Raw genomic sequence first — 17,026 nt, 5'->3', positions numbered from 1 at the left:
ATCGGTCAACCTCGTCGTTAACAGCTTGAGCATTTTCTAGGCCTAGCTTGCGACACTTTTGTTTGATCGGTTTGAAAGTGGGGTCTAATAGTAGTGACGTCAGCGTTTATACCCTTCATGTCACAGGTGATCCATGCAAAGGTTCCGACGTTGCATTTTAGAAAGTCGATGAGCTCCTTCTTAGTCTGGAGAGGTAGCTCGGATCCGATACTCACTTGCTTTTCAGGATTTGAGTCGTCGATACTAACTTGCTCGGTGAGGTTCTTAGGGGGACCTCAAATATTCTGTTGTATCTCACGACCCTCCTGGATCTGTAATTGCTATTGGGGTGATTCTTTGAGAATTTTGAATCCTCCTAGGTAACAGATCCCGGAGATCTTGTGGTTACCATGCACGGTAGATATCCCTTCAGGTGTCGGGAATTTCACACATTGGTGATAAGTTGAAGCTACTGATTTCATTTTATGGATCCAAGGTCTTCCTAGGATCGCGTGAAACGGGGAAGGACTGTCGATGACTATGAAATTCATCATTTTCATGATTCCACCAGCTATAATTGGGAGCTTAATAGTTCCCAATGAGGTAGTTGTTTCTCCGGAAAAGCCTACGAGATTAGCTTTTTGGCCAATAATTTTGTAGTCGTCTATTTCCATCCCTTTTAGGGTGTTGTAGAAAATAAGATCAACAGAGCTTCCTGTGTCTATCATGAGTTTAGGGACCTCATATCCTGCGATGTTCAGGGTGACGATCAGCGCGTCATCGTGAGGTCTGTCAAGGTTTGAGGTCTCGCTTTCCCAGAAAGAAATCTCAGTATTGGACTCGGGGTTAGGAGGCTTAGGTCCAGTGTTAGACACACCCTTCTGTACGTGATTCTTAATAGAGTTGACGGAGTCTTGACATATATCTGATCCTCCAAGAGCTTTCACGATAGCTAGCCGGAAGGCTCTCAGGTAAGCCTTCGGGAATCCTAATTTTTCGGGTGTCTCTTATGTAAGAGTTGGCAATTCTGTCAGTGAATGGAGTTCCACAGGTCTCCTCGATCAAGCTCTCGATCTCGGGAGCTGAGCTTGTTGCCTTGTGGACTTGGGCACCCAGCTTTTGGAGAGCTGCGTGAGTCCGCTCCATATATCTACGAATAGCCTCTGGTCCCTCTAGAGGAAGGACAATCGGATCATCGTTAGGTACCTGACGAACATGTACCTGGCGAACAGGTCCCTGATGGAATCGTGTTCGATCATTTTTCCAAGTGCTCGGTGGGCTGATTTGCTCACTGGCTATTGGGTTATTTTGACGAGTTAGGTTAGTGGGGCGAGCTGTAGGATCAGTATCCGTCCTTTGATGTTCGCCCGGATTCGTGTTTAGGTTTTTGGCCCGAAACACCGGAGCTGACGTTCTGCCCCCGGACGGGTCGGATACTCCTTCTCCTGACCTAAGAATAGGTGGTGGAGGAGGTAAGCGAGCGCTCTGACCAGTAACCTGATCGGGAATAGAGCTAGTCGATGCTATGTTGCTTCCCATAGCACTGGTGAGGGGTGGACTGAACACGGGAGATGTCCTAGCATGAGGCTTTTGGAAAGCTGGTCCCTGTTCTCCTGATCCAGTGTTATCAAGGGAAAAGTCGAGACATCCTCGAGGGAACGAGGGGTCAGTTATTCGATCTCGGAAGGTCACTCCCAAGCCCTGACGTTGCGGTGGTTGGGTTGTTGCGGTTCGAGATCTAGTGACCTCTTCGAATCGTTGCTGCCGAGCGGCTAGCTGTTGCATTGTACGCTCACCTTCCTGAGCTTTTTCTACCAGCTGCATCATCATGCGACGGATCTCAGAAAGCTAAGCCTCCGTCTGGTTCGGAGCAGGTTGGTGCTGAGGGGTAACGAGGGCTGGGAGCCCTGGATCGATCCCATTGGAGGTTCTCGTGTTGGCTGCTCCAGCACTGTTCATCGAGATATTGTTCATCGAGATACTGTTCATCGAGATACTGTTCATCGAGATACTGTTCTTCCAGTACTGTTCATCCGAGTACTGTTCATCGGGATACTGTTCATCGGGATACTATTCATCGGGATACTGTTCATCGAGATACTGTTCACCGAGATACTGTTCACCGAGATACTGTTCATCGAGATACTGTTCATCCAGTACTGTTCATCCCAGTACTGTTCATCGGGATATTGTTCATCGGTTAGATGAATTTGTTGTCTGATCGACTGGATTCATCCTTAAGTTGGAGTAAGGGATTCCATTGTTTCTTCCCCACAGACGGCGCCAATTGTGAGGGATTAAACTCACCTCCTGATTTTAGGTCAGGTTATAGTTTAGGAAAGAATTATGGAAAGATAATCGTGGGCTGAATCCCGTAAGAACTTAAAAGATGAATGAATGATTTTATTGATGATTTTGGGTAAAGAATATGTTTACAAAGATGTTTATAACGTTTACAAAGAAAGAATTAAATGATTGAGAGCTTGTGTGTGAAATGGGTTATGATCCCTTTTTCTTGATTGATTTTCTCTTTAAATAGCCCCAGGCTCCGTCAGTTGCTACCAACAGGTTCCCGAGATCTCCTCCGTGATTTGAGGGATTTGTAACAGCTCCCCTTTGACCGGGTCCTGCGCCTATTTATTTGTCCACGAGCTACCTCTTTGACCGGGTCCTGCGTCTGTTTACTTGTCAACGAGCTGCCTCTTTTCCTTGACCTCTCTGATGAACATCTCCAGCTCACAGCCTCCAGATCTGACTTAGCTGTTCTTGAAGATTGAATTCATGATGGGCCTTTCGCGGCCCGTTATCATTTCTTATTGTCTATCACTAGCTAGGGGGTCATATTTGGGCCCAACACACAATACCTTCCTAGGTCTTCGTAAGGCCTTAGGAATCGTTGATCTCTGAATAGGTCCTTTCAGAAGAGGAGAGTCACGGAACATACATTGTACAGGCTAAGTTATACTGCTGCACCATCAAAACCTTGAGTCATCAAGTTCACTTTCGAGAATCATCTTCCATGAGTTCAACACCCACACTCTTAGGTTCACTAAAGAAAGACACTCATCTTGGATCAGGATGCTATCACATTTTCGTTCTGAGTACTGATCACTGTCTGGATTGAACGAGGAAACACATGAGAAGCTGAGTGTATGAGAAAGGAGAAACAGGTGTGTTACACAAAGAAAAATCTGAGTCACTCAGCTACAAAAGCTTAAAGAAAATAAGGCCTGGAATAATAGATACTCGGGTTGGAGCTGGATGCCACAACATTTTGACTCTGACCACGATCACTGTCTTGACTGGGCAGAGAAGATCTCAATTCTTAGAGATGGCTCGACTTGGATTAGGGTGTTACCCCACTTTGTTTCTAAGCTCGAATACCATCTCATTGCACTGAGTTGTTGATCGTACTCTTGAAGAAAAGTTAGTCAAAGTTATATGTCGAGTAGAAGTGACAGGCACAAGAGGTTTACAATGTGTTTCCAGACATTACTAATAAGTGTTGGTGTGGACTTGAGGATGGATGATTAACGGGAGTGAATCTCGTCTGTGACAGCTACTCGGCTGAGAAAAAGCTACAGACTTGGGAGGACTCATTGATTTCACTAAAGTTCTTTTTTGTGGTAGTTGACTAAGCTTGTGCAGCGTGTTTTGGGTCTCTTCTCTGGACAAAAAGGCATCATGAGTATGTCTAAAATGGTTACTGTTATGTAAAGATTGTTTTTGATACTTTGCTCCTTGAATTTCGGATCTTTCTCTCGGGCTCTCACATGGTGGTAAGTGGTGTCAAGTTCACTTGGTTAAAAGTTCATGATGAGTTACAACTTGTTTCATTCTTGATAATTTTGTTTGTCATCTCTATGATTATTGGGTCTCTCTGCAATTGGCTCGTATTCATTGTGTTACTGATGTTTTTACATGTATGTGCACCTAAGCAGGGGGAGAATACGCCTCGTGTTCAATACGCTGGCAAGGATGACTAAGTTTCGTCTCTGTTGTTGCTCGTGTTATTTGTCTTTGTCTGTGCAGGTGGCTTAGGTTGTCACATTCAGATAAAAAGGGGGAGAATGTAAGCTCAAGAAAAAGAGCTTGATCGTGTGAGGAACGGTACGTGGTGTTACGCATGAAGATTCGTGTGTGACACACTGTGACGAGTTTGTTATTGAGTAATGACGTGGCAGATACTCATTAACTCTAGGATATTGCTTGAAGATCAAGTAAAGAAGAATTGGAAAGATTTGGATTCATCGAGATATTAGGAAAGAGAATATTCGGTGGGGACTACTTAACTAGATTGCGCAGGGGCAAGTTTAGGTTAAGCACGTCATTGTAAAAGCTAGAGCAAGAGAGTTGTTCTTGTCGGCTATAGAAATCAAGCAATAGGTTTTGGCGTTGAGTTTCTGTAACTTAGAGCTTAGGAACTGGTCCGTCGCTAGTCGTGTGTGACTGAGCTTAAATCAGATTAAACAGATCTAGGAAGATTGTTTAAAAGGTTTCTATAATACAAGAAGTGTTCTTGAAAGCTCTGTGTACGGTTCTTATTTACGTGTCTCTGAACTTTCATTGAACATTACAGCAACAGTCCATTGTTGGTCTACTCTGCTTTCTCCTGAACGCATAACAAACCAATGTGAATGCCCTTCATGATTTCATCACTTAGACCTCTTGTCTCTACCAGACTTGGATCCACAATGTCTAACAGTTTCCCATCTCTCCAGCTTTTCCAAACCTATACAGTTATTAACCAATAATATTAGTTGAAATGAACTAGGATCCCAAAGTCATGCTATGATTAAAAACAAATCTCAGCTTTCTTTATTCACTTACATAGTTAAGGAGGAAAGTTGAGCTTTCTTCTTCTGGAGACCAATTGTTTCTCTTGCCTGTAATTGTACAAAGGGAGAGAAAGCATAAAAATCTTGAGAGAAAAACTTCAAATCAAGAATTCATCTTCCACATTTAAATTGTTCAATAAGATTTTCGCAACAATGAATGAAAATATTCTGATAACTTCTTTTGTAGTTCTATTATGTGATTAGTTTAGAAGTTAAAGATCTTAGGGATTATGTAAAATCTCGTTTACAGCTCATTCAAACAAAAATAGTATATGTTCTTCCTTGATATACATATTTTGTTGAACATTATTCTTCGTTGATACTACTTGATATTGTGAATAGAACCAAATAAATTCTGCCTATTCTTCAATACAGATTTGCATGCCAATGATGTTAGACTATTTTTAATTAGCGCAATATACCAATCAGATCTTTATATCAATCGTGACCTAATCCCAACACGGTATCTTTATTAACAAATTCGATAAGACAAAGAAAGTTAAACTGCTCTCCTTATCACATCACCAACAAAAGGTGATATGATAAGCTGAAGGGCACTTCATAGATAGTCTCACAAGACCCAATCGAGCAGCAACCTGAAGTAGCCAAGTGAATGCACAATATTTTCTTCTTTGTATTCTTCAATTAATTTTCGGCCATGCAAATAATAATTTTTTAAACATTAATAAATATCTTGCTTAGTGATAATATATATAATAAGTACGTCCACTTAGGGTAAGATAATATATATCTTTAGACCAAAAAAATATAATATATATCTTTGTAGGGATCCCAACAATTAAATTAGGTCCCTTATAGTTCGGGGCACACTTAGTGACCTAAAGTTAGGTTATGTCATCTTTTTCTTCTAATTGGTTTAATATATTTTTACCACCTTAGAACATCTCCAATGTATTACTCTAAATTTTATTCCAAAATAGTGCAACTTCAAAATGGAGTAAGGTTTTACTCTAATGTATTACTCCATTTTTTTATTCCAAAAATAGTTAATAATTGTTAATAATATCTTATACTTATAAAAGTTTACCAGTTAACCCCAACTATTTTATGTTTGCGAAAATGCCTTAAAATATATTTTATTAAATTAAACATTTATTATTAAAAGGTACAAGAAATCATAAAAATATAATAAAATATAATATATAAATTGGTTCAATAATGAGCATTAGAATATTTTTCCCACAAATGATTAACTAATGCATTTCGTAATGAAAAATGAGCTTTTTTATCTTTGATAATCCTAAATCGAGCAAGAAAATTTTGAAATCGGACATTTTCATCTTCTGCAGTTTTGATCTCTGGAGGTGGAGCTTCTCTTGCAACTTCAATTGGTGCATCGAGTTCACGCTCATCCTCAATTATCATGTTGTGTAAAATTATAAATGTAGTCATGATGTCATGTAACATATTTTTTTTCCAAAAACGAACAGATCCTTTCACAATAGCAAAGCGCGACTGTAGAACTCCAAATGCACGTTCAACATCTTTCCTGCATGCTTCTTGTTGCATTGCAAAATATTTCTTTTTTGACTCGTTGGCTCTTAAATAGTTTGCACTATGGTCGACCATTTTGGATAAATACCATCCGCTAAATAGTAATCCATATAATATTCTTTTCCTTGAATAAAATAATGAGCAGGTGGAGCAATATCTTGAGCAATATTAGAAAAAAGATGAGAAGAGTCCAACACATTGATGTCGTTATTAGTGCCCGGCATTCCGAAATATGCATGCCATATCCAAAGATCATAATCTGCAATAGCTTCAAGGATTATAGTTGGTGATCCACGTCCTTGGAAGAAGGAAATAAACAATTCTTGGAACAATTAAAGAAGTCAAGTGCAGAAAGAATGCAATATATGGAGAATCAAAAGTAAAATAATGCACTGAAAGAAGAAAACAAAATTTTGTTTTGTGATTTGAGTTCCATACAAGATCCAAATGTTCGTGCGTATATTCAAGCTCAACAAGTACAAATAATATCAAAACGAAATGCTGAGTCACAAGATCAACAAGCTCTTTCTCAATCTTCTCCGTTTGGGCAATACTTCACCGGTCTTAACGGATCCACAAGCGATTTGCCAGATTATTAAATCACTTATCTTATCTTATGTTATTTTTATTTTATATTATTTATGTTTTTAATTTATGTTATGCATTTTGTGTCAAATTATTAAATAATGAAATATCTTGTTTTTATGTTATTCTATTATTTTAAAATATTATTTAAGTAAGAAATAAAAAGATTAAAAGTTTAAAGGACCATTTCATAAATAAAAAAAATTCAACTCCAAAATAGAGTAATGTGTAAGATTACTCCATAAATGGAGTTACCCTAGCCATTACTCCATTTTGAAGTTGAAAATGGAGTGGAGTTGGAGAAGATTTTACTCCAAAATGATGTTTAGAGTAGAAAATGGAGTAGGGTTGGAGATGCCCTTAGAATTATAAATTTTATCATACCAACAATTTATATGTACATTATTTAAAGATAGTGTCAGTCAAACGCACCACTTTCATATATCTTTTGATATCACTAAGTGCATATGTAATATAGTAATTCAATTTGAAGTTTTCTTTTGTAAAGGGTAAAGAATTTAATTTGAAGTTAAATGCATGAAAGAAATAAATGAACCAATCAAAATTAATAGGCAAAGGAATTTGTCTTTTTCCTAATATGCAAAGGGATTTATTCTCCGTTTGTTGATGTTTAATTTAGAGATTTTTTTGTTTTAAATTAAATGATGCTTTCAAACTGTAATGCTAAATTTATTACTTTTTATATTTTGTAGTTTATTTTTTATTGGTTAATATATGATTGGGTATATAATCAATAAGATTTTTGATATTTTCCATTTGTTTGATATTTTTGATATCACTTGGGAGATCTATATAACCTAGTGGCTATTAGTGCATGTAATAGTAATTTCATTTGATTGATTTTATTTAATAATTCCGTGTATGCATGGACTATGATAAATCATTTTATATGGGACTATTCCAAATAGTACAAATTAGGGTTGATGAGACGTAAAATCTTCTAGTGTTTTGTGGATTTACAGGTAATGTATGTGAAATGAAACTTCTTATAACTTGTGACATTAACTTTTCTTCTCAAAATTCATATATAATCTAGAAACAAAGATGAACAGACTTTGCTGTGAAATGGATGGATGTACGAAGGAGTCAACATCAGTACGTACTTGTGCGATGACAGCTTTGTAGCACAAAATATGAACTTATCATATAACATTATAGTTAGGTCACTCCATCTTTTTTGCATTTTCCAAGTGGAGGGTATAATATATAGTAGCAGATAACAAATAATATATATGAATTAGTTCACCACTTAAAATGATTTAAAGAACTTTGAGAAATATTAACACCTATATTAGCCCTCTATATATGTAACACCTCATGTTGCATTGCTCAGCAAACAGAAGAACATTTCCTGACAAGAAAAACATTTATTTGATCAATTTAGGCTTAGAGTTTAAGATTTTGGGTTCTCAGGTATTGTAATATATGGGATCAAAAGAAGAAGCAGGTAAGCTAGAGTGGAGGATAAGTGTTGACAATGGGACAACCGAGAGATTGGTTCCTGAATCAGGACCTATTGAAAGAATCTTTCTTTGGCTAAAGGGTTTAGTAATGAAGGTAATCGTGGAGCGACTCTCAAAGTTTATGAGGAAGACTTGGAGGATTGGGGCAGATGAACCGGCAAAAGTGGTTCACTGTCTAAAAGTAGGACTTGCACTTTCATTAGTATCAATTTTCTATTACATGAGACCTTTGTATGACGGAGTTGGAGGAAATGCTATATGGGCTATCATGACTGTTGTAGTCGTCTTCGAATCAACTGTCGGTATGTGTTAACCAAACCCTGTATCAAAAGTTTCAACTTTCTTGTTCTTGCCTAAGGAATGCAACTATATTGAAATATATGTTTATCTTCCTTGTATAACAGGAGCAACATTCTCCAAATGTTTGAACAGAGTGGTGGCAACTATATTAGCTGGATCACTAGGCATTGCTGTTCATTGGGTTGCAACTCAATCAGGAAAAGCTGAAATTTTTGTGATTGGATGCTCTGTTTTTCTCTTTGGTAATTGCTAAAACCCTAGAAAGAACCAGTCTTTCTTCCTTTGCAAGTAACCAAAAAAAATTGATCTTTATAACTTTCTTTTTGTGGGGTTTGGTTCTTGCAGCTTTCGCAGCTACTTACTCGCGGTTTGTGCCATCATTCAAAGCTAGATTCGACTATGGAGCGATAATCTTTATCCTCACATTCAGCCTTGTCTCAGTAGGTGGTTACCGAGTAGACAAGCTGGTTGATATGGCTCAGCAAAGACTATCAACTATTGCTATTGGAACATCTATTTGCATTATCATTACTGTCTTTTTCTGTCCCATATGGGCAGGAACTCAGCTTCACCGTCTTGTGCAACGTAATTTTGTGAAACTTGCCGACTCATTAGACGGTAAGGGTATAAGAAGATAGAAAACTTGTTACGCAAGGTTCCTTCATTAGCTATATATCCGCGCTGATTATCATTAAAACTTCAGGCTGTGTAGAAGAGTACTTCAAGAAGAAAGATGTCTTGAAGAATGATAATGAAGACGAAGAAACTAACATGAAGTTGCAAGGATTCAAATGTGTACTAAACTCTAAGGGAACAGAGGAATCCATGGTAACATGAAAAGTTCATTTACCATTTTGATTTGCAGCCGCTAATGACTTCTTATTTTAAAATCACTCAGGCGAATCTAGCTAGATGGGAACCAGCACATGGAAGCTTTAACTTCAGGCATCCATGGCAACAATATGTAAAGATAGGGGCTGCTATGAGGAGATGTGCTTATTGCCTTGAGAATCTTAGTATATGCATGACCTATGAAACAGAGGTTATAACCCTTTCACAATTCTATCATAGTTTTGGAGATTTAACTATTAAAGGTTGCTGTGAAACTAATAGTAGTATATATTATATTCAACAGGTACCAGACCAGGCCAAGAAACACTTCGGAGAAGCTTGTCTGAAACTGAGCTCGGCTTCTTCAAAAATCTTGAGAGAACTAGCGGATATGATGAACAACACGAGAAAATCTTCGAAGATGGATTTCTTGGTGTTTGATATGAACTCAGCAGTACAAGAGCTTCGAGAGACCTTAAAGAGTGTTCCAGTTGAAAGCAACAAACCCAAAGAAGAAGTTCCAAACAACCAAGGAGACAGAACCATGTCGATGAGCCTACATGAAGTACTTCCAGTTGCCACTTTGGTCTCGTTGTTGATTGAAAGCGCAGCTAGGATTCAAACAACGGTCGAAGCAGTCGATGAACTTTCAAATCTTGCGGATTTTAAACAAGATTCAAAAAAGAAAACCGGAGACAACAAGGCTAAACAACCACCACTAAGTTCATAAGCTGCTTTAATTTAAATCACACATCGAGAACTCAACAGACATGAAGATTTTAAACCTGAGTTTTCATGTGTATATATATATATATATATAAAGCCTCTTAGAATATGAGTTTCCTTTGTTCCACAACCGAAGCTTTCTTCGGCATGGTTTTCAAAAGCCAACAAAACAAGTTATAACTAAATCTTGATATATATACCATACCATGAAGAAAAACATAAAAGAACAACTATAAATCTTGATAATGTTGGAATCCATGATCCTTACAGTGCCGCTATATCAAACAAGAAATGAGTTCAATAGGGGAAAATAAGATCATAACTAGACATTTGCCATTCTATTTACATGATAGATTTGTGTCTAAAGGCTTTCACCTAACCACACATGGGTGGTCTAGTGGTAGAAGTGAGCTAATCTACCCGGATTCGAATCAACCCCAAGGCATGTGGTGTGGTCATCTCTAATTTCTATTGCAAGTAACAGACCCTAGATGATTAGTTGGTTGGGCTTCTCTAGGTTCAGGTTTTAAAGTCCCTACCAATATGCGGGTTTCCGGTTTGGAGACATGGAGCAAAGCTCGTTAACCGGAAAAGCAATGCCGGTCCGTAGTCATGGATGATTGACCATGGAAGAGAGCGAGACTCCTTTGAAATGTTTAGCCTGCAAACCACCTAGTAGTTTATATTGTTGGACTTCGGAAATTTTTATATGGGCCTAATAGTTAGACAAGGCCCACATCAATAAACCTCATTTGGGTCAATTTTTACGAGATACGTAAATCGCTATTTGTCTTTTTCCTCCTCCACAAACAGTTGGGAAAGATTCTTCTCCGACGCGCCTCCTTGTCCTCGCTTCGTCGTCTGTGAATCGATTCAGGTACATCGCTCTTCTCTAATCGATGCTTCTGGTGCGATTAAACCAATTCCATCTGATTGATTTGATGTTGTTTATTCCTCTGTTTCTTGAGATCTGTACCTTTTAACCTCGATATCGAACAATAGATCTGTCTCTGCTTCGTTGTTTGTAGTATTGTTTATCAATCGATCGGACCGTATCGGTTACATGTTCAGAATCACCATTGTTTAGTAACGATTGTCATAGATCGGACCGTATTGGTTACATGTTTAAAATCGCCACTGTATAGTGATTCGTTAGGATCGTTCGTTTTTTTTTTAACACAGTTGATTGATATTATAGTTAAGTGTCTTTTGTCTGCGTTATATGATTGATTAGGTTTGGTCTCTCTGTCTTATTATTACTATAAATGAGATGGTAATGTTTGAGTATCAGGTTAAGAAGTAGTAATGTCACGAGCCACGTACATAGTCGGTGCCCTTGCGGGATCTGCTGTAGTAGCCTACATCTGTGACAAAGTCATTTCTGATGATAAGATTTTCGGAGGCAAGTTTTATATTCTGACATAACCAAAAAAAAAAACAAAAGTTCATAAGCTTTGATTACTAATGATATATTCGTTTTTTTTTTATTAAAGCACAGGCAGTACACCGGGAACTATAACTAACAAGGCATGGGGTGTTGCGACTGAAGAGAGGCTCCAGGCGTGGCCAAGAACCGCTGGTCCTCCCGTCGTCATGAACCCTATCAGTCGCCAGAACTTCATCGTCAAGTCACGCCCTGAATAAACTGCTTCCCTTCTCTCCCACCATTCCTTATGGATTTCATTTCCATATTATTTGCTCTTTTGTTCGCCTTTTTTGGCTTTTGAGGATCGGCTAATTTCTCTACCTGGCTGTAGTAATAATTTGTGGGGATGATTGGATGGATGAATACACATTGTTCAGTCCAAAGCTTTCACGAGTTGCAATTTTCTTTTTTTGTAACGTTTAATGATTTTGACGATAAAATAAAATTCAAGCCAACAAGACTTGGCAGAGGTGGGATATTTATTGTTTTATCCAATTTGGAAAATTTTCTATTGGTTTTCACACATACCTCACATAAACGTGTTGTATGTAGTCTTTGTGTTTCCCAGTATAAATTTAGAGTTGTAGTGTCTATTTCAAATTTAAAAGTTCAAAAGTGAAAAGGAACGAAGCCAACAAACAGAACACCAGGGAGGGATCAAAGTCATTAGTGATCATAACCCTTTTGTTTGTCTCAGTGATATGTGTGAACAGATTGAAGATACATCCCACAAATAAAGCGTATCTTCTCCGACACTGCACTATTATGAATCAAACTGTTGTCCACTCTTATCTACTTTCAGGTCTAGCAAGTGTGTGAGTCAAAACAGTTATAGAAAAGAGTACCTTGTTTCACAACCAGAGCTAAACCAGATATTAAAAAGCTAAACCGAAATGTTAAGTGGTTTATCCCGTAACAGAGATAGAGTTACTTACATAATCTCTCACCAACCAACCAAACAAACAAACAAATGCGAAATTACGTCGAATAGCTTAACCGTATCGGTGATAGACACGACCTATGACAGATAATTAAAAAATTATTTTGGAAATAAACTTTTCAAATTTTTATTAACCACAAGAATCAACGCTTCGTCCATTTCAGAAAAAAATCTTTTATTTTCCCACCGAAAAGTAAATATAAAAAAAGAAAGAAATTAAATCGTAATCAAAAAGTATAACGGCTATATTCGTCAAAAAAAAAAAGTATAACGGCTATATTCGTGAAAAAAAGAGTAACGGCTATATTCGTGACAAGAAAAGTAACGGCTATATCTCTACTCTATAAATACAACACACAGACACCAACAGAACTCATATTCTTCTTCTCAAACAATGTCGACAATACACCAAAATCACTATATCCATTCTTCTTCTTTTCTTTTATTATTCTCCGATTACTTGATACAGAAAGCTTCATCTTCCATTCTCAAAACCCTTAACTCAGCGAGAACACGATGCCGTTTTCTTTCAACACCGCAACAAACCTCCACATGTCCTGGCGACAAACTCTCCTCGGTTTAAGTCTTTTCTATGTTCCGCGTCTATTCGGTGGGCAGAGTTTGTGAATTGTAAAAATCATCAACGAGTGACCAACGACGATGACACAATCACCAAAGCCTCCACTTTCGTTTGGTACTTTTCTTTGGCCCTTTTTTCTATTTTTTTACAAAAAATAAATTCAATTTTATTTATTTACAAACATTTTTCTTATTTTTACAAAACATTTTTATTACACATGCCAAAATCATATTAATTAGCAATTTAGTACATAAATAGATATTAAATAAAACAATAGAAAATATTTAAAATTCATGACATTAAGGGTTTAGATTAGAATCAGGTCGGTTTTTATGGGATCTAATTCTGTTTAGATCATCAGCTTTCAACAACTTTTCAATAGAGAATTTACGTTGGATTTTTCACAATATATATATTAAGGAAAAAAACATATTGCAGCCTCTCCATTTCGGCCCAATAAAATGTAAAATACCTCAAATTCTTTTTTTTTTTGAGCAACTCCTCAATTTGTTTTACCAAAAAAATTAATTAACAGATAGCGAACCTTCTGACTTACAAAGCAGGTTACCCTCAAAACCGGCGCGGACAGTCAACTGCACATGGACGGCGACAGAATCAACACTTGTCCTCCGAACCAAGCAATCTCCTGCCTGATCCCTCATAAACTCTCCCAACCGTGGCTTCGAATATTCTACGCCGTTTGTTCCCGGCCCGGACCCGAAGACCCGCCCCAATCATCCCACTGACCCGCCTGGAAATGAACCTATTCCGGTTCTGCTCCGGTCTGAAAGTCCTCGGCTATTTCATGATTCTTCTCGTATTCGCCGTCGTCGCCGTTTCTTACTACGCCGTTGTGGTCAACACATGGTGGCCGATCTTAATCGAAAGCAGCCACGGAGGTCTCTCAGCTCTCGCATGCCTAATCATCTCTCTCTTCCACTTCCTGGTAAAATGTCAAAGTCTTGACCTTTTAATAAGATAGCTTCTTGCTCAACATGAATTGCTATAAAGTGTCTAACTTTGATATTTGTTTGATGTACATTGCAGCTGGTGATGTTGTTGTGGAGCTACTTCACTGTGGTCTTTACGGATCCAGGTTCTGTTCCTGAGCATTTCAGAAGAGAGCTTGGTGGTGGTGAGAGTTTGGAGGCTGGTACTTCCACAGATCATGGAGCTTTTGGTTCTTTAGGTTACTGTCCGAAATGCCGGAATGTTAAGCCTCCTCGTTGCCATCACTGTTCTGTGTGTAAGAAGAAATCTGATTTGCTTGTATGCTCAATGTTCAAAAATGGGGTTTTATAAGGGATCATTAGACCTATTATTTTAGCGCCTAGACCGATTTAAAAAACATTGATAGAACACAGGTTGTGCTAAATGTATGGGTGATAAGTCTTATATAAACAAAGGTTTACTGGGTTTGTGTGTTCTTAATGCAGGTCAAAGATGTGTTCTGAAGATGGATCATCACTGTGTTTGGATTGTGAATTGTGTTGGAGCGCGCAATTACAAGTTTTTCCTTCTCTTTCTGGTAAAAAAAAATTTGGTTTATTTAGTGTGGATCAATTCACTTAATGTTTTCTGATTTTTTATATGTTTTTTTGGTTGTGTAGTTGTATACATTTCTGGAGACAATGTTGGATGTTGTCGTGTTGCTTCCTAGTTTCATAAAGTTCTTCAGCCAAGCTATAAAGCATTCCTCTTCACCGGGTAAACTGACCTCCCTCGTTCTGGCTTTCGGTGAGTGTGTGAACCATTCCTAGTAGTCTTTACAAGAAAGTTGTTAGCTTTTTGTCTCAATTTTCCTTGTTAATGTTTCTCTTACAGATTCTATCATCCCCTTGATGCAGTTCTTAACTTAGCGTTCGTTCTCAGCCTTCTCTGTTTCGTAGTCATGCACATCTCACTTCTCTCGACCAACACTACTTCAGTCGAGGTATCTCTAATACTAATAGTGTTGGCTTCTACATATGATTTTGATTCTCTTGTCTAACTAAAATCATCGTTTGTGATTTTATTAGGTTCATGAGAAAAACGGAGATGTCAGATGGAAATATGACTTGGGAAAAAAGAAAACTTCGAGCAGGTGAGTCTTCTTTTGTTTTCATCATTACATGGAATCTTTTAGTTAAATTAAGAAAAGAAAAACTCTTTCTCTTGTGAAGGTTTTTGGGAAGAAGAAAGCATTTTGGCTCCTCCCATTGTACTCTAAAGATGATATCCAAAACATTACTTCGCTCCAAGGCCTTGAGTTTCCAACTCGTTCTGACATCAATCCTTGAATTGAAACATCAAACATGGTTGTAAAGTTAGTTCTCAGCTTTGAAGTTAGTTCTCAGCTTTCCCTCCAATGTAGATAACTGTCCTCTCAAAATGTAACCTGATCACATTGTTGTGAATTTGTGATAGTGAGTGTTGATTTGATTCATTTTTAAGTTTATGTTCTTCAACTGATTTAAAAGGATCAAATTCTAGGATGACACACCTGGATATCCAAAATTCTCTAATAACCTTTTTCTATTTTGTTTTTATTTTTTATTTAAATTTAATTCAAAAAGTATTCAAAATAACAAAAAAACTTAAAGACTTTAATATATTTACGGATCTGTGCCACTTATATCCAAACCCAACTCATAACCTGATCTAGACCCGACCATTAACCCGACCCGACCCAATTATTTACCTTAGTTTTTTCTTTCTTCTCCTACCTTTTTTTCCTTTTTATGGATGTTTTTTTCACTTTTAAGCAAAATCAAAAATTACCTTCAAATAGTCACTAATACTCTTTTTATTATTCCAAATCGGCGAACCCATAATCATATCTAACCAATTATATATTATCTAAAGTCGAATTTCATCTTTTTCATACGAGATTCATGACAAAGAAAAACGCAGAAAATTACTAGTACAACTTGTACAACTACAACTAGTACAACTAATACAACTTGAACTGGTACAACTAGTGCAACTCGATCTAGTATAACTAGTACAACTAAAATAAATATAATAGTATTAATACACTGAGTATGACTGGTACAACTAAAAGGCATATAACTAATATAACTTTGTAATTATGGTAATATTTAGTTTTTATTTGAGCATATAAATGATGCTAGAAAAATAGATGATATAAAACCAATGAAACATGTTAATCTAACATTTCTCGTTTGCATGTGTACAAAATACATGAATATTCAATTTTCAATAATATTTTATTTGAATAATGATTTGTTTACAAGTTGTACTAGTTATACTAGTTGTACTATTTCCAGAAAAATGCATCTTCATCTTTTTTCTTCCGAAACTGAAAACGGTGGATGCAAAGCTAGAAAAAGTCAAATTAGATGAAGATTTAGAAGAATAAAGTGTATGTAAAAATCATCATGAGCTCGAAAATGATACAAAGCATTAATGTTTTGTGGTTAGACTACGATAATAATAAGCTAAGTGGTACAACTGGTTTAGATATGGTTGTAGTATTACTAACTTAATTGTGCTAGCACTTGAGTTTTGTTTTAATACTGGGTAGTAATTTATTTTGATTTTGCTCCCAATGCCAAAGAAAATAGTTGCAGAGCTAGAAGAAAAGTTGTAGTAAAGGTATATTTAAAAGAGTATACTACAAAAGATAATATAAAAATTATCATGAGTTCAAAAAAGATACATAATCATTCATGTTTGGTATTTTGACTACGACAATAATAATCCAAATGGTACAACTAGTTTAGATACAATAGTAGTATTACTAGTTGAATTGTACCAATACTTGAGTTGTGTTGTTTTCACATTGGGTGGTAATCTTCTCGTTTCATTGTTCATATATAT

At 37.0% G+C, this 17,026-nt stretch overlaps 3 protein-coding genes across 6 annotated transcripts; all 3 read left to right on the top strand.

Moving 5' to 3' along the window:
• Window positions 1-8,278: 8,278 nt before the first annotated feature.
• Window positions 8,279-10,453, top strand: LOC108845713 (aluminum-activated malate transporter 10-like). The gene is made up of 6 exons (XM_018618878.2): window positions 8,279-8,703; window positions 8,806-8,943; window positions 9,047-9,319; window positions 9,405-9,529; window positions 9,600-9,743; window positions 9,837-10,453. Exons 1-6 carry the CDS (start codon window positions 8,364-8,366, stop codon window positions 10,260-10,262), a joined length of 1,446 nt encoding a protein of 481 aa, XP_018474380.1. The 5' UTR covers window positions 8,279-8,363; the 3' UTR covers window positions 10,263-10,453.
• A 561-nt stretch (window positions 10,454-11,014) lies between these two features.
• LOC130509833 (uncharacterized) lies at window positions 11,015-12,174 on the top strand. The gene is made up of 3 exons (XM_057006050.1): window positions 11,015-11,135; window positions 11,550-11,664; window positions 11,761-12,174. Exons 2-3 carry the CDS (start codon window positions 11,564-11,566, stop codon window positions 11,900-11,902), a joined length of 243 nt encoding a protein of 80 aa, XP_056862030.1. The 5' UTR covers window positions 11,015-11,135; window positions 11,550-11,563; the 3' UTR covers window positions 11,903-12,174.
• An 846-nt stretch (window positions 12,175-13,020) lies between these two features.
• LOC108845718 (probable protein S-acyltransferase 12) lies at window positions 13,021-15,629 on the top strand. 4 transcript variants are annotated; one of them, XM_018618887.2, is made up of 8 exons: window positions 13,021-13,318; window positions 13,768-14,150; window positions 14,252-14,450; window positions 14,641-14,732; window positions 14,815-14,941; window positions 15,052-15,137; window positions 15,223-15,287; window positions 15,367-15,629. In XM_018618887.2, the coding sequence occupies exons 2-8, from the start codon at window positions 13,962-13,964 to the stop codon at window positions 15,506-15,508; spliced, it is 900 nt and encodes a 299-aa protein (XP_018474389.2). In that variant the 5' UTR covers window positions 13,021-13,318; window positions 13,768-13,961; the 3' UTR covers window positions 15,509-15,629. The 4 variants fall into 4 exon arrangements, with proteins under 4 accessions (XP_018474389.2, XP_056862016.1, XP_056862017.1 ...); XM_057006036.1 differs by having other exon boundaries at window positions 14,815-14,945; window positions 15,029-15,137; XM_057006037.1 differs by having other exon boundaries at window positions 13,765-14,150; window positions 14,815-14,945; window positions 15,029-15,137.
• Window positions 15,630-17,026: the final 1,397 nt, after the last annotated feature.

Source organism: Raphanus sativus, chromosome 3 (genome assembly GCF_000801105.2).
Source record: "Raphanus sativus cultivar WK10039 chromosome 3, ASM80110v3, whole genome shotgun sequence".
Taxonomy (NCBI): Eukaryota; Viridiplantae; Streptophyta; class Magnoliopsida; order Brassicales; family Brassicaceae; genus Raphanus; species Raphanus sativus.
Note: the sequence above shows the minus strand (reverse complement) of the source record. Positions and strands in the feature narration are given on the sequence as shown.

What these genes read in the sequence shown, in the direction of transcription:
- LOC108845713 (XM_018618878.2), top strand. Translation starts at nt 8,364, where the DNA reads ATGGGATCAAAAGAAGAAGCAGGTAAGCTAGAGTGGAGGATAAGTGTT. An exon ending in CGTCTTCGAATCAACTGTCG is followed by an intron (nt 8,704 to 8,805) that starts GTATGTGTTAAC and finishes CTTGTATAACAG; the next exon opens with GAGCAACATTCTCCAAATGT. An exon ending in GCATGACCTATGAAACAGAG is followed by an intron (nt 9,744 to 9,836) that starts GTTATAACCCTT and finishes TATATTCAACAG; the next exon opens with GTACCAGACCAGGCCAAGAA.
- LOC130509833 (XM_057006050.1), top strand. Translation starts at nt 11,564, where the DNA reads ATGTCACGAGCCACGTACATAGTCGGTGCCCTTGCGGGATCTGCTGTA. An exon ending in GATAAGATTTTCGGAGGCAA is followed by an intron (nt 11,665 to 11,760) that starts GTTTTATATTCT and finishes AAGCACAGGCAG; the next exon opens with TACACCGGGAACTATAACTA.
- LOC108845718 (XM_057006036.1), top strand. Translation starts at nt 13,962, where the DNA reads ATGAACCTATTCCGGTTCTGCTCCGGTCTGAAAGTCCTCGGCTATTTC. An exon ending in TCTCTCTCTTCCACTTCCTG is followed by an intron (nt 14,151 to 14,251) that starts GTAAAATGTCAA and finishes TGTACATTGCAG; the next exon opens with CTGGTGATGTTGTTGTGGAG. An exon ending in TTGCCATCACTGTTCTGTGT is followed by an intron (nt 14,451 to 14,640) that starts GTAAGAAGAAAT and finishes TTCTTAATGCAG; the next exon opens with GTCAAAGATGTGTTCTGAAG.